The following is a 13,259-nucleotide window of genomic DNA, read 5'->3' as shown; positions in this document are numbered from 1 at the left end:
AAGAAATGAGGAATGTGGTTGAAGGACGCTGCGACATAATAGAACAATCAAGAAAAGCTGTCAACGAATCATTACTTATATGTTATTGACAGATTTTGGTTGCTACATTTTAAATATAACGAACAGTAACAAATAAAAAGGCCAAATGTAATAAATTGATCAATAACCCGAAGAACTTAGGTTATAGAAACATTTTTGTGGTAGGTATTTTCTGGGGATTAGTTTATATACCATATAAGGTCAGTTATAAAAAAAATAAGAGCGACAAAACAGGAATCCTCGTACAATTCAGGCGCAAAATCACGTGTCCTTTTCACAAGGCCCTACAAGAAGTAACTCGACGGAATCTTGTGAGAATCACCGGAATCCGCTTCAGAGAGAATATTAGCCCCTCAATTAAAGGGACCGTGGGTCTCTTTAATCGGCTTTCTTGTAGCGCTTGTAGCTGAACGCGTCGGTTTGATTCTTTCTTTTTTTCTTTTTCTTTTTTTCGTTTCCCCGAGCGAAAGCGCGAAATACAAAACGCCCGAAGAAAAGGCTAGCATAGAAAAAACAATGATTGCGGTTAAATTAAATTGATGAAATAAGAATGAGGGTGGATGATTTACTGTACAAAAAAGTATGATTGACTACAGGAAGTAAATTAATGGCAACCGCAGCTGTCGGCCACCATCTCACCATACTGCTTCAGAACGACGTTATCATTTTCGTCGTAGTATAATAAGGAGAGGGATAGCAATCGATTGGGGACACAACACGGCATGGCCACCGACTTTGCCAAATTCATTTCGTGCACAATGGATTGGACGGTGGCGTGGTTTGTGGGTTTCTGGCTTTGGCCAAGTGGAAACGAACAGATTCCAGTGCAGTGATAGGCGTTGTAACCTGAAATTCAATGAATTCTCATTATTAGCTCGCTCAACAAATTAATCGATGAGAATGAAAATTGTTACCTTTGGGTGCGATGATCCATTCTGACCATCCAATCGATTCGAATTCAACGTAGAGCTCTTGTCGGTGACACTCGTTTGTGTTGGTCAAGTGACGACGGTGATGGTGATCCCGTTTATGATGCGTCGCCGTTTTCTGAAATGGCTCGTTCGTTTCGGTCGCCACCATAAGGTCTCGCCGATTGCGGAAAACTCCAGCCTCGTTTCTGCTTGTGCTTGTTCGGGTATCTAATAGCAAGAGCATTAGAATGAAAATTTATATTAGCAATAGTTTTCTCGAAAGAGAATAAATAATTATTCGTTCAGTGAGCGATTACGATTAATTGGGATAGTAATTGAAATTGATTGTTCTATCTTCTCAAAAAACATTAGGCTATAACGCGTTGGACGTCTTTGAACTTAATCTAAAATTATACATTTTTGATCGAACGGCTGTTTGAGTAAAATCCTAATAAGAAACTCTCCGTCAACATATTAAAGTCTAGTTGCCCTACTACATTAATGCCAGTTTGAGAATTCATAGCGGTACATTTGAAAAAGCGTTTGATCGACAAAAAACTCACCGGAAGTGGAAATGGAGTCATGCATTACGTCCGATTGTGTAGCAGAAACGGAAGAAGTGTCGCCATTGAAAAGGACTAAAACCGGTTGGCGATTGGAGTGTCGATCGCGGCGTCTCGATACGTGCAACAGTACAGGCTGTCTCGCTGTCGACATGGCTGTCACCAAGAATTTCAGGTGATTCGATCCGCCATTTACCAGAGAATGACTCTGCACGGCTTGCGTGACTCGGAAAATCAACCAGCCCTCGTAAGAACTGTTGACATAATGGATATCGATCATACGATTCCTATCCGGTTCCACCCAATTCGAGTCGAGTATCTGATATATACGTACCTAATTAAAATTCAGGAAAATAATTTAGTCAAATTAAATGGAAGCTCATGAAAAAAAAATCGAAAAACTGTTAACGTACTTCACGAAGTAACGATGATGCTTCACTTCTTAGGACATACAAATGTAGCTCGGCTTCGATTATCGTTTCACTTATTCCCATTCCGGATGCATTGAAGGAGAAATAATTTCTTCGTGACGATTCTGCAATAGAAAAATGAACAATTGAAACTCACAAATTCGTTTGTAGCTCTTACACTGACGGATCAATAGAATAATAAATATGAGCGCGGACGTTCAAACCTTTCTCCGTGTAACTGCGGATGATTTTGGCGCCGTAAGGGTTCGGTGCTTTGACGACGCCGCTGTTGTCGGCGACGGTAGCGTAAAGAGTTAACATGTACTGCGGCGGAGAGAGCAATTGCCTTTGTCGCTGGCGATCAGACACGCCGAATACCTGCACTTGCCGGAATGTGAAATTAAAAAATCATACACCACAGATAATAGCCAACTCAAAATCGATTTCCGCACGGTTCAAGATCTATGTGCAATTGTGTGACGTACCTCTTGCAAGCGCTTCACTACCGGAATATGATCGGAGGAGTATGCCGATTCGTTGAAGATTCTCGTGGGGTAAACAGCTTTGGCCATTATTAATGGAACCATAAAGCTGCAATAAAGGCAGAGGAGACGAACTAGAAGCTGCATTTTTGTTTTAGCCCCAAATCAAACTAAGAAAACTTTTGACTGGATAGCGCGGGGTTGTGTACTGTGATTGGCTCAAAACGTTTGCACCAAAGGTTCTGACCAACCGTTCTCCACTGATGAACTCGATCTGAATCACGGAAAGTTCGAGCCAGTCTATCTTAAATGTGATAAGGGACGAGGGCGGGGTGGTTGAGGAGGGAGACACCATGTGTAGACATTCCCGGACGAGCCAATCACAAACCAATCCTAGATATTGAAGTAGTCTAGTACGCGCCAAAAGAAACACGAAAGAGAGAAAAAAGGCAGAAAAAAGTAACGCTTTTGGCAAGCTAGCAGCAGCATGCCAAGCGCTTTCCTTGTCTTATTTGGATGTTGGCTTAGTCGAAGTTGAAATCACTGGCATCCCTGATGAATCGTTCCGAACAGCCGGTCGTTATGACTCATCGGCTGCAACGCAACAGATCCTACAAATTTTCTATTCATCGATGCATTAGACCTTGTCAAGAAAAATATGGGAAATTCCAGGGAATAATATTTCATTTTCTTCTTCCCCCCCCCCCCCCCCCCCCCACAAGACGTGCTAGAACTATAGCGTAACCATATTGCAGCAGCTATTTCATGGTGCTGTCGTGTCTGGAACTGCCATTTTAAGACCATCCAGCGAACACCTTTTCATTCACAGATCTCTTGCAAAACATGGACAGAAAGAAATTCCTTGGCCTCACAGGATTTTCTCTTGGTTTCAGATTTTATTTCTTTTCCTATTAGTCACGGTGATAAATGCCATAGGTGACTAAGAGAGCAGCTATTGGCCTGTTCAAGTATACAGATGATCGAACAATAGATTTTCGTTTTTACTATTGCTTGTTCGTCCATTCATTTATTCAATCGCTGATTCAAAAGACATTTTCTCTCCCGCTGTGTTTATACTTTCGTAATCCTACAGATTCCAGCAACGGCAAAACAACTGTGTAAATTGCTGTACGTAATATCCGGATAACGTGATGATGACTCCAAGCGGTGTGTGGTATAGCTAGCCTACACACGCGTTTCACTTCCTTCTTCCTGTCCCGCAAGATCTCTCCCACGCTTGAACACGGCACTGCTGCGGTCACGCCGCCAGACAAGCTTGCCTCATTGAATAAAATACATAATGTAATACGTCGTCCGTGGAAACAGCAAAACTCATATAATTGAAGCCGTCAAACCGAACCAAGTAAGTCTATGTGGAACGGTGCGCGCAAGACTCAGAAGAAAACGTGAATGCACAGCAACTTAGAGAGCTAGCGCGTTCAACAAAGATGACCAAATGTGGCTCGAATGATTGAAATGGTCCAGCAGAGTATAGTGCCGTGTGTTGTTCGAACTATGTAAACTTGTGCCATTCAGAAGCGGATGAGTAAGTCGAACGTGAACGATCACGACTCGGCTGCTGCCAGCATGAAGTGCATCTGCTGATGCGGGAACTATCACTATGCTGCATAGCACACGTGGGCTGAGCCTGTTACTCATCATTTCACCTTAGCGAATTTGTGGTTTGAGATGAGGAGAGTGAGGTTGACCGATCCTCATTTGGTCGAGCGGAGACGCAATTTTTCAGAGCGGCGCCAGACTAAAATAGAACCATAGAGTCATTCATGGAGGCTGTTGACAGGGATGGCACACGCATTATGAGATTCCGCATCTTTAAAAAAAAATGAGCCGGACCATAGGAAAGATTCAGGAAAGCACCGCAAAGTGACGAGTGACTCTGTATATATCTGTCGTTTCAATTCTAATTTCGTCCCGATCAAACAGCGCGCCGTATAGAGAAAGGAAAACCGAATGGGTCAATATTTCTGCAGATCGGACGATAAATTACAGCCGTTTGCTGTAAAACGTATGGCCATAATAGGCTTCCCCGAAGAAAGATTTTTCACAGCTCCTTTTATTCCTATACACAGAGCGTCCACAGTTCCACACGACTGCTCGGCGCCTATATGTTTTGCCATATTGATCTTTTTAAAAAATTCCCAAAGGTGTAGCGAGTGTGAGTCACGGGAGTGTGTGAGCCCTCCATTCCCGTTTAGCGCGCTCGTTATAGAACCTTGTTTATTTTCAGAAATGTGTATACCTTATGTCTTCGATTCATTTTTTTGTTTTCAAAACAACTTGTCGTATTCTTAGCATGTATTTTTATTTCTATGTCAATTGTCAATATCTATTTTAAGAAAATAAATTTTTGGGATAAATTACAACGTAATTCAATGTTTTTATTTGCTTCTTATACTTTTCTAAAAAAACAAAGATTAAATTGCTCAAGAAAAATACTGAGTGTGCATATATTGATATATACCGGTCCAAATTGTAATCGACATTATCATTCCGTAAAGAGTCACTGATTTCCGATAAGCAAATCAAAGCGGCGGCGTCTTTTAAGTTCAGCGTTGTTTATTTATTTACAAAAGATTAAACCGGTTAAACAGAACAAAAGCGAGCAGCAAGCAAGTTCATAAAAGATATCCAAAACGCTTCAAATGATGTTTTGAAATTCCTTGATGATTATTTGCAATATCTTAGTTCTCTTATTGGGTTTCTAAAATGCATTCCATACATTATCACAGTGCCTCTATTTTCTGAGCGGCTGGCTGTCATAGATCGTCAATTCGTTTTGTGAATGGAAATATTTGGAAAAAAAGTGAGCAGATTGGCCAATAAACCAAAACGACTGAAAAATATATATATCAAATTAGATAATACAAAACGATTAAATAAAATGTCGATGTGATGGCGTTGTTAAGCACTTCAACGATGATTTTTTTTTTGTCACGGAATAATCCTTTCGGTGTGTATAGAATGGTCAGATATTATTGGCAGCCACAGTCGGTTATGGAGAGCATGCTCTTCATTGTACCGTTCTTGTTCCGGAAGCGGTGCAGCTGGAAGCCCATAGGAACGCAGTTGTTCTCCCGCCGAGTAAGGGACATCAGGCACTTGGAGTTGTCATCCTTGTCTCTTTATAATGTTTCGATAGAACGAAACTTTGTGATCATCGCTAATTTAAAAATAAAATGATGTTTAGCCAATACCTGAGAACGCAGCGCTCCTTGTGATGCGAGGTGCTGCACTCTCCGACGCACTTGCCGACATCGACCACCTGGAAAGCGTGAAATCTGCATTTGACGCATTCGTAATCATTGCATTTTTTGTTTTCAATTGTTTGCCTTGATGGCAGGGCTGTCTGCTGATGTTTCGTCGTCTAGCGGCGGAGCAAAGTCGTAAACATGTTCCATCGACGAGGCGCGGTAGCACGACGATGTGCAGCTGCACTTATCAATCACTTCGACGCACGCATCTCCTGCGAAATTAACATACAAACAAGAAAAAGGAGAAAAAGGAGAGTTGGTGTGATGAGCACCTGGGAAAAAAACGCAATGATGGGCAAGGTGCAATTTTAATACCGTTCGGTCCAGCAATAGCGACAGTTTTATTCCGCGTCGACCTGCAGCTGAGCGCATTACCTATAACAATGGGGGAATTCAAAATATGTTTAACCTTGACGACAAAATAATCGGAAAAAATTGAAATTTCTTGTTCATTCGGATTAAGACAATACTCAATAAAATGTGATAACGTATACTAAGCGAAAATCTAGAAATTATGCGATGCTTACAACATTTGATCTGAGCATTAATTTGAGAAATTCAACACTATAATTTCCTTGCTTATAATAAGATAATGGGGATCAAAAAGATGGAGCGAGGACGATTACTGTGAATTTTTTGCCAGTTGCAATTTCTAGGAAAATCAAAAGTAAGTCAAAACCCTACCAGACATGCAAGGTCCTGAGCATCTACCGACATCGACCGAAGTTTCAAATGGCGTTCCTGGGAAATGAATGACGCGCTCCTCGACACGATGACAGAGCTCAGGATCAGACATGCAAGAGCAGTCTTCGATAACAGCCACTTCCTGCATCCCTGACATGGTCATGTGTCGTTCCACTACGGTGCGCGTAGGTAAACAATGCGAGTCCTCGCCGCACGACTTTGGCGCAACATCTCGTTGCATGGCCAAGTACAACTATTTCGGGAAGAAACAAAAAACAACAACAACACGAAGAAATTTCGACAAATTAACGACTGTTGTCAATTTTCAAATAAAGAATAGAAGACTATTATAAAAAGGCAAAAGTTCCTAGAAAAAGACAACTCCTTGTATACCTCAACTGGGTCAACAGAATAGTTGGCCTTCAGAATGGCTTCGAATTCTTTCCGGTTGATCTTCGTCCTTTTGGCTGAACAAGACTGTCGACATTGGCCCATATCTACGGAAATATCACCATCCAATCCTACGCGAAGCACAAACGCCCAAACAAAAAAAGGGATTAATTAATAGTTATTAATTTAATGAATCGTAATACCGCGCTTGAATTGGCCGGCAATTTTAATCTATAAGAAATCATACCCTTTCCAACAAAGTATTTCTTTGGTACGCGGTCGCAACACGATTTGGTGTTGGAAGTCGACGGATTCAACCAAGAATCCAGATGAATCCTCTCGCCCGAACCACTTTCGGCTAATTCAGCGAGCATTTTGTCATCCGCTCGTAGTCTGTCAGTATCCAATCTCCGATTATTCGACACGGAAAAGCCTGTTTGAATAAAAATTTGGAAAAAAAAACAATCAAAGAGTCGTATGTAAGCACTGACGACCGTGAAGCGCAGCGAATTTCGCCATTTGAATTGCTGATCATTTCGAATTCGACACACGCTAGAACAGACAAACTGCGCGAAAAATTGTTTAACTACTTGAATAATAACTGAATAGTAGTACCTATTGTTGCCGAGAAACCAAACAGCAGGAACAATGCCGAAAAGGAGCAATTGAATTTGATCATCGCGGTTTACGACGGGCGAGCGGAAAGCGTGCAACAAACGGGATGAAAGGATAATATTTCAGAGCTAGATGCGGAGCACACGGCAGACAATGGAGAAACGATAGCGTCGAGACGTCAAAGCTATGACAAGTCGGGACTCACGAAATGCGGTGGAAAAGAAAAGAACAAAAAGAAACGAAATAAAAGTGTCCACAGAACTGGATGTTTGAACGGATCGGTGTTTGGACGAACACTGGGAGACCGTTTAAGCAAGCAGCTGGCTCTTCTTGACCTTTTTGTGTCTCAAAAGCAGCAGGACGTTGCCAGCATTTGATGGCGGTTTGGCTTCTGTGGGTCTTCTCTCTCGCAACTGGGCGCCGAAGACTACTTAAATACCCCACCCGACCGGCCTTCTCTTTTGTCCTTCCCAGCTTCCCCATTTGCTGCCTTTTATCTCTTGCTGCATTTCGTGTCTCTTCTTCATCCGCAGCCGAACCCTTTTCTTTCGGGAGCGGTGCCGCGCCGCCACTGCGCTGTGCTTGTGGGAAAGTCTCTCACATAGATTTGTCCGGTTTGCTATTTCCATGCGACTCGGGTACAGTACGCTTCTCTCTCTCCCCTTTTTTCTTTCTACTTGTTGTATATTCCTCCCGTTTCTCATCGTTTTTTAGCCATACTGTCCCCATACCGTCATCTCAACGGATGGGGTCTTGTTCTTGTTTCACAATGAAAAGAAACAATCTCATATCTTTTAGTGGCGAGAAAGCAAGACAAAGAGCATCTCCTTAGAAGGGGTCCGGGACGTTTTCTGTTTTTTCTTACGTCATTTGCATGCCAGTTTGACCACTAGGCCCCATTTAAATTAAATTGAATTTCCTTTATTTTTTGTGACAATATAGCTGCATTGTATGGAGAGAGAGAGAGAGAGATCTCCACATTGTAATTTAGAGAGAAATCCTCCTTCGGTCGACCTGCCGTGTATCCATGATGGTATATTGATTGGGTTTTCAAGGAATCTGAGCGACGATTTAAACATGCGGAATAAGGGAAATCGTTTATCAAGCTCACGGAACTAAGTTTTTTCCCCATTCGAGCTAAATATGCAGACAAACAGCTTTGGATCATTTTCATCAAGAATAACGATTAGCCTTGCTATATAGTAGCCTTATATTCTTAAATAAAAGTCCTTGTCACTCTCCAGCAGCTCAAGTCATCGATTATACTGTCAATCGAATCAATCCAAACAGCTGAATCCTGTTACAAAACAATTCGCCAGTTGGCCTGTCTCGAATCAGTGACCCGAATGTCTTATAGGTATATAACTGCCGTCAAATCACGTATACAGTAGATACACGGATAGAGTGATGTGAGTGCAATACTGAATTCGCGCACGGGGAAAACAAAAGAGAATCACTTGAAAACTTTTTGAACGTTTTAAATACGCCTCTTTGCTGCATGCACTCAAGGTGTGCCCAGCACTGGCCTTCGGAACATTAAAAAGCATCGCTTTCTCCTGGTTTTTTGTACTCGTTGCGCTGCTGTTCAATTCTGCAATGCGCGCACCATATTGACTTTGGAATACGTCTCCTCTCGTCCTGATTGCATTCAAATGACTCACTGCCCTTGGTTCATTTTTAGCGACCATAGAATAGCAGTAGTTAGTCGATAGCTGCTCACCATCAGTCACCAGTCAACCCTCTAGTGTGCGAAAACTCCCACGATTTCAAGTATGTCTTATTGCTCTTAATTTTTACAGAACCCAATAACGAGAGAAATAATACCCGCACCGACTTTGCCATAATTCACTTTATAACACAAAAGGAGAAACGGTAGGTAGCGATATGAGACTGTTTTAGTGTTTTGTTTGTTGCAATAAAAATCTACTCACACCTCACATGAGCAGGTTATTGAAAATCGATGGACAAAATTATTAAAGAAAACTGAAATTTACAGGACTTTTAATGTTTTTATTTTATTTTAAGAGAACAGTTTAAAGTTTGCATGAGCGAATATTTAGAAAGTCTGTCAGCTTAAAATGAATTGATGGTGAGCCCGGCTCTGTACAAGAGAGAGAGAGAGAGAGCTATATCACGGCAAGATCTCAAATGAAATCATCTTCAAATATAATAAGTACTGTAAATAGTGCATGACACTTTTTGGGGTTGGATTTCAAAGGTAGGGCCTTCAAAGACGTCAGCGCGCTTACAGGAAACTGTGCCCAGTGCAGAGAGAAATTCAGACTTTCATTTCAAAATATGTTCAAGTGTCTGTAAGGGAAAAACGTGTCCTCTATTCATTGCTTTTCATTTCACGATACGCAGCGACATTTCCAATGTTTATCGCGTAATGCAAAATAATGTGTAGTTGTGTATGGATATTTTTTGGGGAAGGGGGAATGCATGATTCGATGATCCCATCGCCCGTGCATGGGATGTGTGCCCAAAAGTACACAACTTGTATCAAACCAACGGAAATAGAAATTACAAACGCCAAAACAATAAGATTTTGTAGCTATTTTCTTAAATTCAAGAAATTAAGAATGTCCGTGTAGATATTCACAGTTTAACAGTTATGTTTGGTTTTGCAAGCAACGAATTTTGTGGAAGTTACTGTTTATCTGGGCATTAGTCTTATATTAACAGAACAAAATAGTTTGACATGATTGTTTTATGTGTACACAAACTTATCGCAGAGATTACAATTCGACAGCTTGTTTTACAACCTTTCAAAAACGCGCTATTTGAATTGACCTGGAGGCATTGTTGTTACACAATTTTTCCTCGAATTAAACGCCATCTAGAAGAAAAAAATACAACTTTGTGAATTAGCCGTGAAATGTTGACAACGTTCGATTCTACTTAAGTTAATTCCAGTCTTCCCATTCTTATAAAATAATTTTTTTTTTGTTTTTTGAAAAACTAAATTTGTTTCGGGGATCGGATCGAGTCTAATTTTAATATAAGTTGTTTTTCTCCTTTCCAAGCGAATGCACCGTCAAGTTTATCAAGCACCGCCAGTGATGAGATGGTGCATTCGCCAACAGACTTGACCAATTAAATAATCGATCTGAAAAGAAAAAACAGTATTTTAAAATTTTAAATATTGATTAGATGTAAATTTGTATTCCCAAAAGCAATCGCTTCTGCGCTTTCAGCTGCTTCATGCGCCCCTACCGACATAATTGTGCACTACTTTCCCCTAGGCACTTTAAGATACAACAAATCAAGCACTCCCTCGTGCGTCAAGGACAAGACCAAAGCTGCGTGTGTTAAAGCGCCAACAGCCGCTTCAGCTCCACCCATGCAAGTATTATCCGTGCTCAAAACACGTGTGTTTAACACTGTCTTTCACTGTAGTTCAAGTATATTTTCGTTATTTAAAGACTCAAAGTGATTTCCTTAAACTAAACCAACGATGGAAACGGAGGAAGAATATCAAATCTCACCAGAAAATGATGACGAGGATCTTTCTGACGAAGCACTTGAAGATGAAGAGATGGAAAAATCAAAATCTCGAAAGAAGCCTGGAATCATTTACCTGTCATCTATTCCTTCTGGAATGAATCCTCAACTTGTTCGAGAATTTCTTGGTGTTCATGGCGAAATAGGAAAATCCTTTCTGCAGCCCATCGAAAGTATGCTCAAATTATTGTCATTGTTTTATCTAATGAAGTAAAATTTATTCTGCTCATAGAAAGTGGCGAAAAGAAGAAGAGGAGCAACAAGTTTTCAGAGGGTTGGGTCGAGTTTAAAAGTAAAAGAGTAGCAAAAGCAGTGGCAGAACGTCTCAACAATACAAAAGTGGGAGGAAAGCGACGGAGCAGGTACCATGAATGTTTGTGGAACATCAAATATCTCCCTAGATTCAAATGGGCACATCTAAATGAGCGTCTAGCCTATGAAAAGGCTGTTCGCCAACAAAGAATGAGAACAGAAATTGCCCAAGTTAAGAGAGAAACCAACTTCTTCATTGAAAATATTGACAAAAGCAAGAAATTACAGAAAAAGATGCATAAAATGGATAGTTGGAATGTTACTCAAAGATCCACAGAAGATGAAATTGTCAGTAGGAAAGCAAATGGCCAAAACCAGGACAGAACAGATTTCCTGAGGAATCTATTTAATCCAACAAAGTCAAGTGTACCATGAATAACCAAATTGTATTCTTTAACTAACATAACAATAAACAAATGAGCATTCTTTCAGATGATTTCTTAATCTTGTTTTTTGTTGCCAAGAATCTTCTTTCTTTGCAAAAACATATGACCATATAATTGAGGGAACACTAAAAGAATTAAAGGAGAAAAAAAATGTATATTATGTTAACCTATCTGTAATGAACAAATAAATACCTGGAATATAAGCCAACATGACCAAAACAATGTAGTAATAGAAGTTGAATGTGAAATTCCACTTATTTGGTAGTAAAACTGAAAATTCCTGAGTTATGCTGTAGTAGGGTAGAGCACAGTAACAGGAAATAAGCTCACCCGTTATTCCAATAGGATACAAAATAATGAAAAAAGAATATCTGTAAAAATGAAAACATTAGTGGATAATAAAACCAAAAGTAAAATTTGTAAACAGTAATATTTACCTGCACCACTGTAAAATTGCTGGCACAGCAGAGAGTAAATTCAAGATGTAGTAAAGGTAGCGAAGAACTTCCGTAACAGTCCAAGCAACCAATAAAAGGGGGAATCCAAACTGGTCTCTTGTCTCAGTAACATAGTAAAGGATTGGCCAAAGGAGAAAAACTCTGGAAAAAACTTGAGCAAAAGTAATTCCAACATTGCTGGGGATGATGCCTGTAGCACTGTGTACAATCTAGAAACAAAATAAACAAACAAGCATTAAACAATAAATTGGAGAAAATAGGTAATAATTTTTTTTTTCACCTCAAACACAGCAGCCGATTGAAAAATGAGCAGGGGAATTTCAACCTGTTCCCACAAACCTGTCACTTTGAGACCCTTGTTGGTGAAATGGTCTACCATTTTGTACAGGATGAAAGACCATCTTGTAAAAGAATAATAGTTTTAGTCCCAAAACAATATACGAGGTTACATCCGCATTCATAAAAACATACCCCAGAAATTGAATAACATTGTAGAGAACAAGATATGCCTTGGCAGGCAAGGATAACACACGAGGAGCTTTTTTGGGCGTAGACATCGTTTTCTTATTGAATCAGTTCTTGAACTAAATCAAGCTTCTTCTTTTAGGTTGGTGAATGTTTTTTGCCTAAATGCTATAAAGGTTTTACAGCGTCGCGGACACCGGTTCCTCTTCCTCTTGAGTTTCGTGTCAAAGTCCCGTTACTTTACACGCATCGATACTTGGATTAAATCGATCACAATGTTGAGTCGATCTCTAAGTTATTCTTTCAAATGGAGTTGTTAAGTTATCCACGGAATTGAAAAAGGCTGTTCAAAAGAAAAAAAGTCTTGTAGTCTAGCAGCGTGATAATTCGGCTTAATTGAAAAAAATTGGAAAAAAGAAAAGAAAGTAATACTTCCCGTGCACGATTCTTTCTTCGGAACCTTTTTCCGCAGAGTTTTTATTTTTTAACACATTTAAAATTTATCACTTACCATGATGGCAAGCTGCAAATCGGATCGTTCCTTCCTCTAAAGTTCATTTCTCTTTAGATTCTAAGTTACAGATTACAGTATAAATCTCATATAACAACTGCAGGCTGCAGCACACTCTCAGATTCTTTGTGTCGCAGGACTCGCAGCGCAGTCCTAATCAAACATTATTTATCAAATAAAACGAAAACGAATTGCAGTTTTAATTAAATCGATGAAAACTAGTTCATTTCGGCGTTTCATGAACTCTTGAAGAGTAA

General features: G+C 40.1%; 4 protein-coding genes across 4 annotated transcripts; 1 reads left to right on the top strand and 3 right to left on the bottom strand.

Annotated features, from left to right (window-relative positions):
• Window positions 1–435: 435 nt before the first annotated feature.
• LOC124350950 (bone morphogenetic protein 7-like) lies at window positions 436–2,699 on the bottom strand. The gene is made up of 6 exons (XM_046801686.1): window positions 2,409–2,699; window positions 2,148–2,301; window positions 1,927–2,048; window positions 1,514–1,847; window positions 954–1,178; window positions 436–885 (listed from the first exon to the last, which is right to left on the bottom strand). Exons 1-6 carry the CDS (start codon window positions 2,550–2,552, stop codon window positions 644–646), a joined length of 1,221 nt encoding a protein of 406 aa, XP_046657642.1. The 5' UTR covers window positions 2,553–2,699; the 3' UTR covers window positions 436–643.
• Window positions 2,700–4,815: 2,116 nt separating this feature from the next.
• Window positions 4,816–7,823, bottom strand: LOC124350951. Its single transcript, XM_046801687.1, has 8 exons — window positions 7,367–7,823; window positions 6,999–7,184; window positions 6,755–6,882; window positions 6,362–6,614; window positions 5,993–6,052; window positions 5,756–5,889; window positions 5,621–5,688; window positions 4,816–5,546 (listed from the first exon to the last, which is right to left on the bottom strand). Exons 1-8 carry the CDS (start codon window positions 7,428–7,430, stop codon window positions 5,399–5,401), a joined length of 1,041 nt encoding a protein of 346 aa, XP_046657643.1. The 5' UTR covers window positions 7,431–7,823; the 3' UTR covers window positions 4,816–5,398.
• Window positions 7,824–10,633: 2,810 nt separating this feature from the next.
• LOC124350956 (activator of basal transcription 1-like) lies at window positions 10,634–11,613 on the top strand. Its single transcript, XM_046801693.1, has 2 exons — window positions 10,634–11,043; window positions 11,103–11,613. Exons 1-2 carry the CDS (start codon window positions 10,824–10,826, stop codon window positions 11,555–11,557), a joined length of 675 nt encoding a protein of 224 aa, XP_046657649.1. The 5' UTR covers window positions 10,634–10,823; the 3' UTR covers window positions 11,558–11,613.
• On the bottom strand, window positions 11,550–12,736 carry LOC124350954 (very-long-chain (3R)-3-hydroxyacyl-CoA dehydratase 2-like). Its single transcript, XM_046801690.1, has 5 exons — window positions 12,498–12,736; window positions 12,307–12,427; window positions 12,006–12,235; window positions 11,761–11,939; window positions 11,550–11,693 (listed from the first exon to the last, which is right to left on the bottom strand). Exons 1-5 carry the CDS (start codon window positions 12,581–12,583, stop codon window positions 11,623–11,625), a joined length of 687 nt encoding a protein of 228 aa, XP_046657646.1. The 5' UTR covers window positions 12,584–12,736; the 3' UTR covers window positions 11,550–11,622.
• Between the last annotated feature and the right edge of the window lie 523 nt (window positions 12,737–13,259).

The sequence above is a fragment of the Daphnia pulicaria genome, chromosome 7 (genome assembly GCF_021234035.1).
Source record: "Daphnia pulicaria isolate SC F1-1A chromosome 7, SC_F0-13Bv2, whole genome shotgun sequence".
Lineage (NCBI taxonomy): Eukaryota > Metazoa > Arthropoda > Branchiopoda > Diplostraca > Daphniidae > Daphnia > Daphnia pulicaria.
Note: the sequence above shows the minus strand (reverse complement) of the source record. Positions and strands in the feature narration are given on the sequence as shown.

What these genes read in the sequence shown, in the direction of transcription:
- LOC124350950 (XM_046801686.1), bottom strand. Translation starts at nt 2,552, where the DNA reads ATGCAGCTTCTAGTTCGTCTCCTCTGCCTTTATTGCAGCTTTATGGTT. An exon ending in CATCATCGTTACTTCGTGAA is followed by an intron (nt 1,848 to 1,926) that starts GTACGTTAACAG and finishes AATTTTAATTAG; the next exon opens with GTACGTATATATCAGATACT. An exon ending in TGACTCCATTTCCACTTCCG is followed by an intron (nt 1,179 to 1,513) that starts GTGAGTTTTTTG and finishes TCTTGCTATTAG; the next exon opens with ATACCCGAACAAGCACAAGC.
- LOC124350951 (XM_046801687.1), bottom strand. Translation starts at nt 7,430, where the DNA reads ATGATCAAATTCAATTGCTCCTTTTCGGCATTGTTCCTGCTGTTTGGT. An exon ending in ATTCTGTTGACCCAGTTGAG is followed by an intron (nt 6,615 to 6,754) that starts GTATACAAGGAG and finishes TTCCCGAAATAG; the next exon opens with TTGTACTTGGCCATGCAACG. An exon ending in CGCTATTGCTGGACCGAACG is followed by an intron (nt 5,890 to 5,992) that starts GTATTAAAATTG and finishes TTAATTTCGCAG; the next exon opens with GAGATGCGTGCGTCGAAGTG.
- LOC124350956 (XM_046801693.1), top strand. Translation starts at nt 10,824, where the DNA reads ATGGAAACGGAGGAAGAATATCAAATCTCACCAGAAAATGATGACGAG. An exon ending in CTTTCTGCAGCCCATCGAAA is followed by an intron (nt 11,044 to 11,102) that starts GTATGCTCAAAT and finishes TTCTGCTCATAG; the next exon opens with AAAGTGGCGAAAAGAAGAAG.
- LOC124350954 (XM_046801690.1), bottom strand. Translation starts at nt 12,583, where the DNA reads ATGTCTACGCCCAAAAAAGCTCCTCGTGTGTTATCCTTGCCTGCCAAG. An exon ending in AATGTTATTCAATTTCTGGG is followed by an intron (nt 12,428 to 12,497) that starts GTATGTTTTTAT and finishes TTCTTTTACAAG; the next exon opens with ATGGTCTTTCATCCTGTACA. An exon ending in GCAATTTTACAGTGGTGCAG is followed by an intron (nt 11,940 to 12,005) that starts GTAAATATTACT and finishes TCATTTTTACAG; the next exon opens with ATATTCTTTTTTCATTATTT.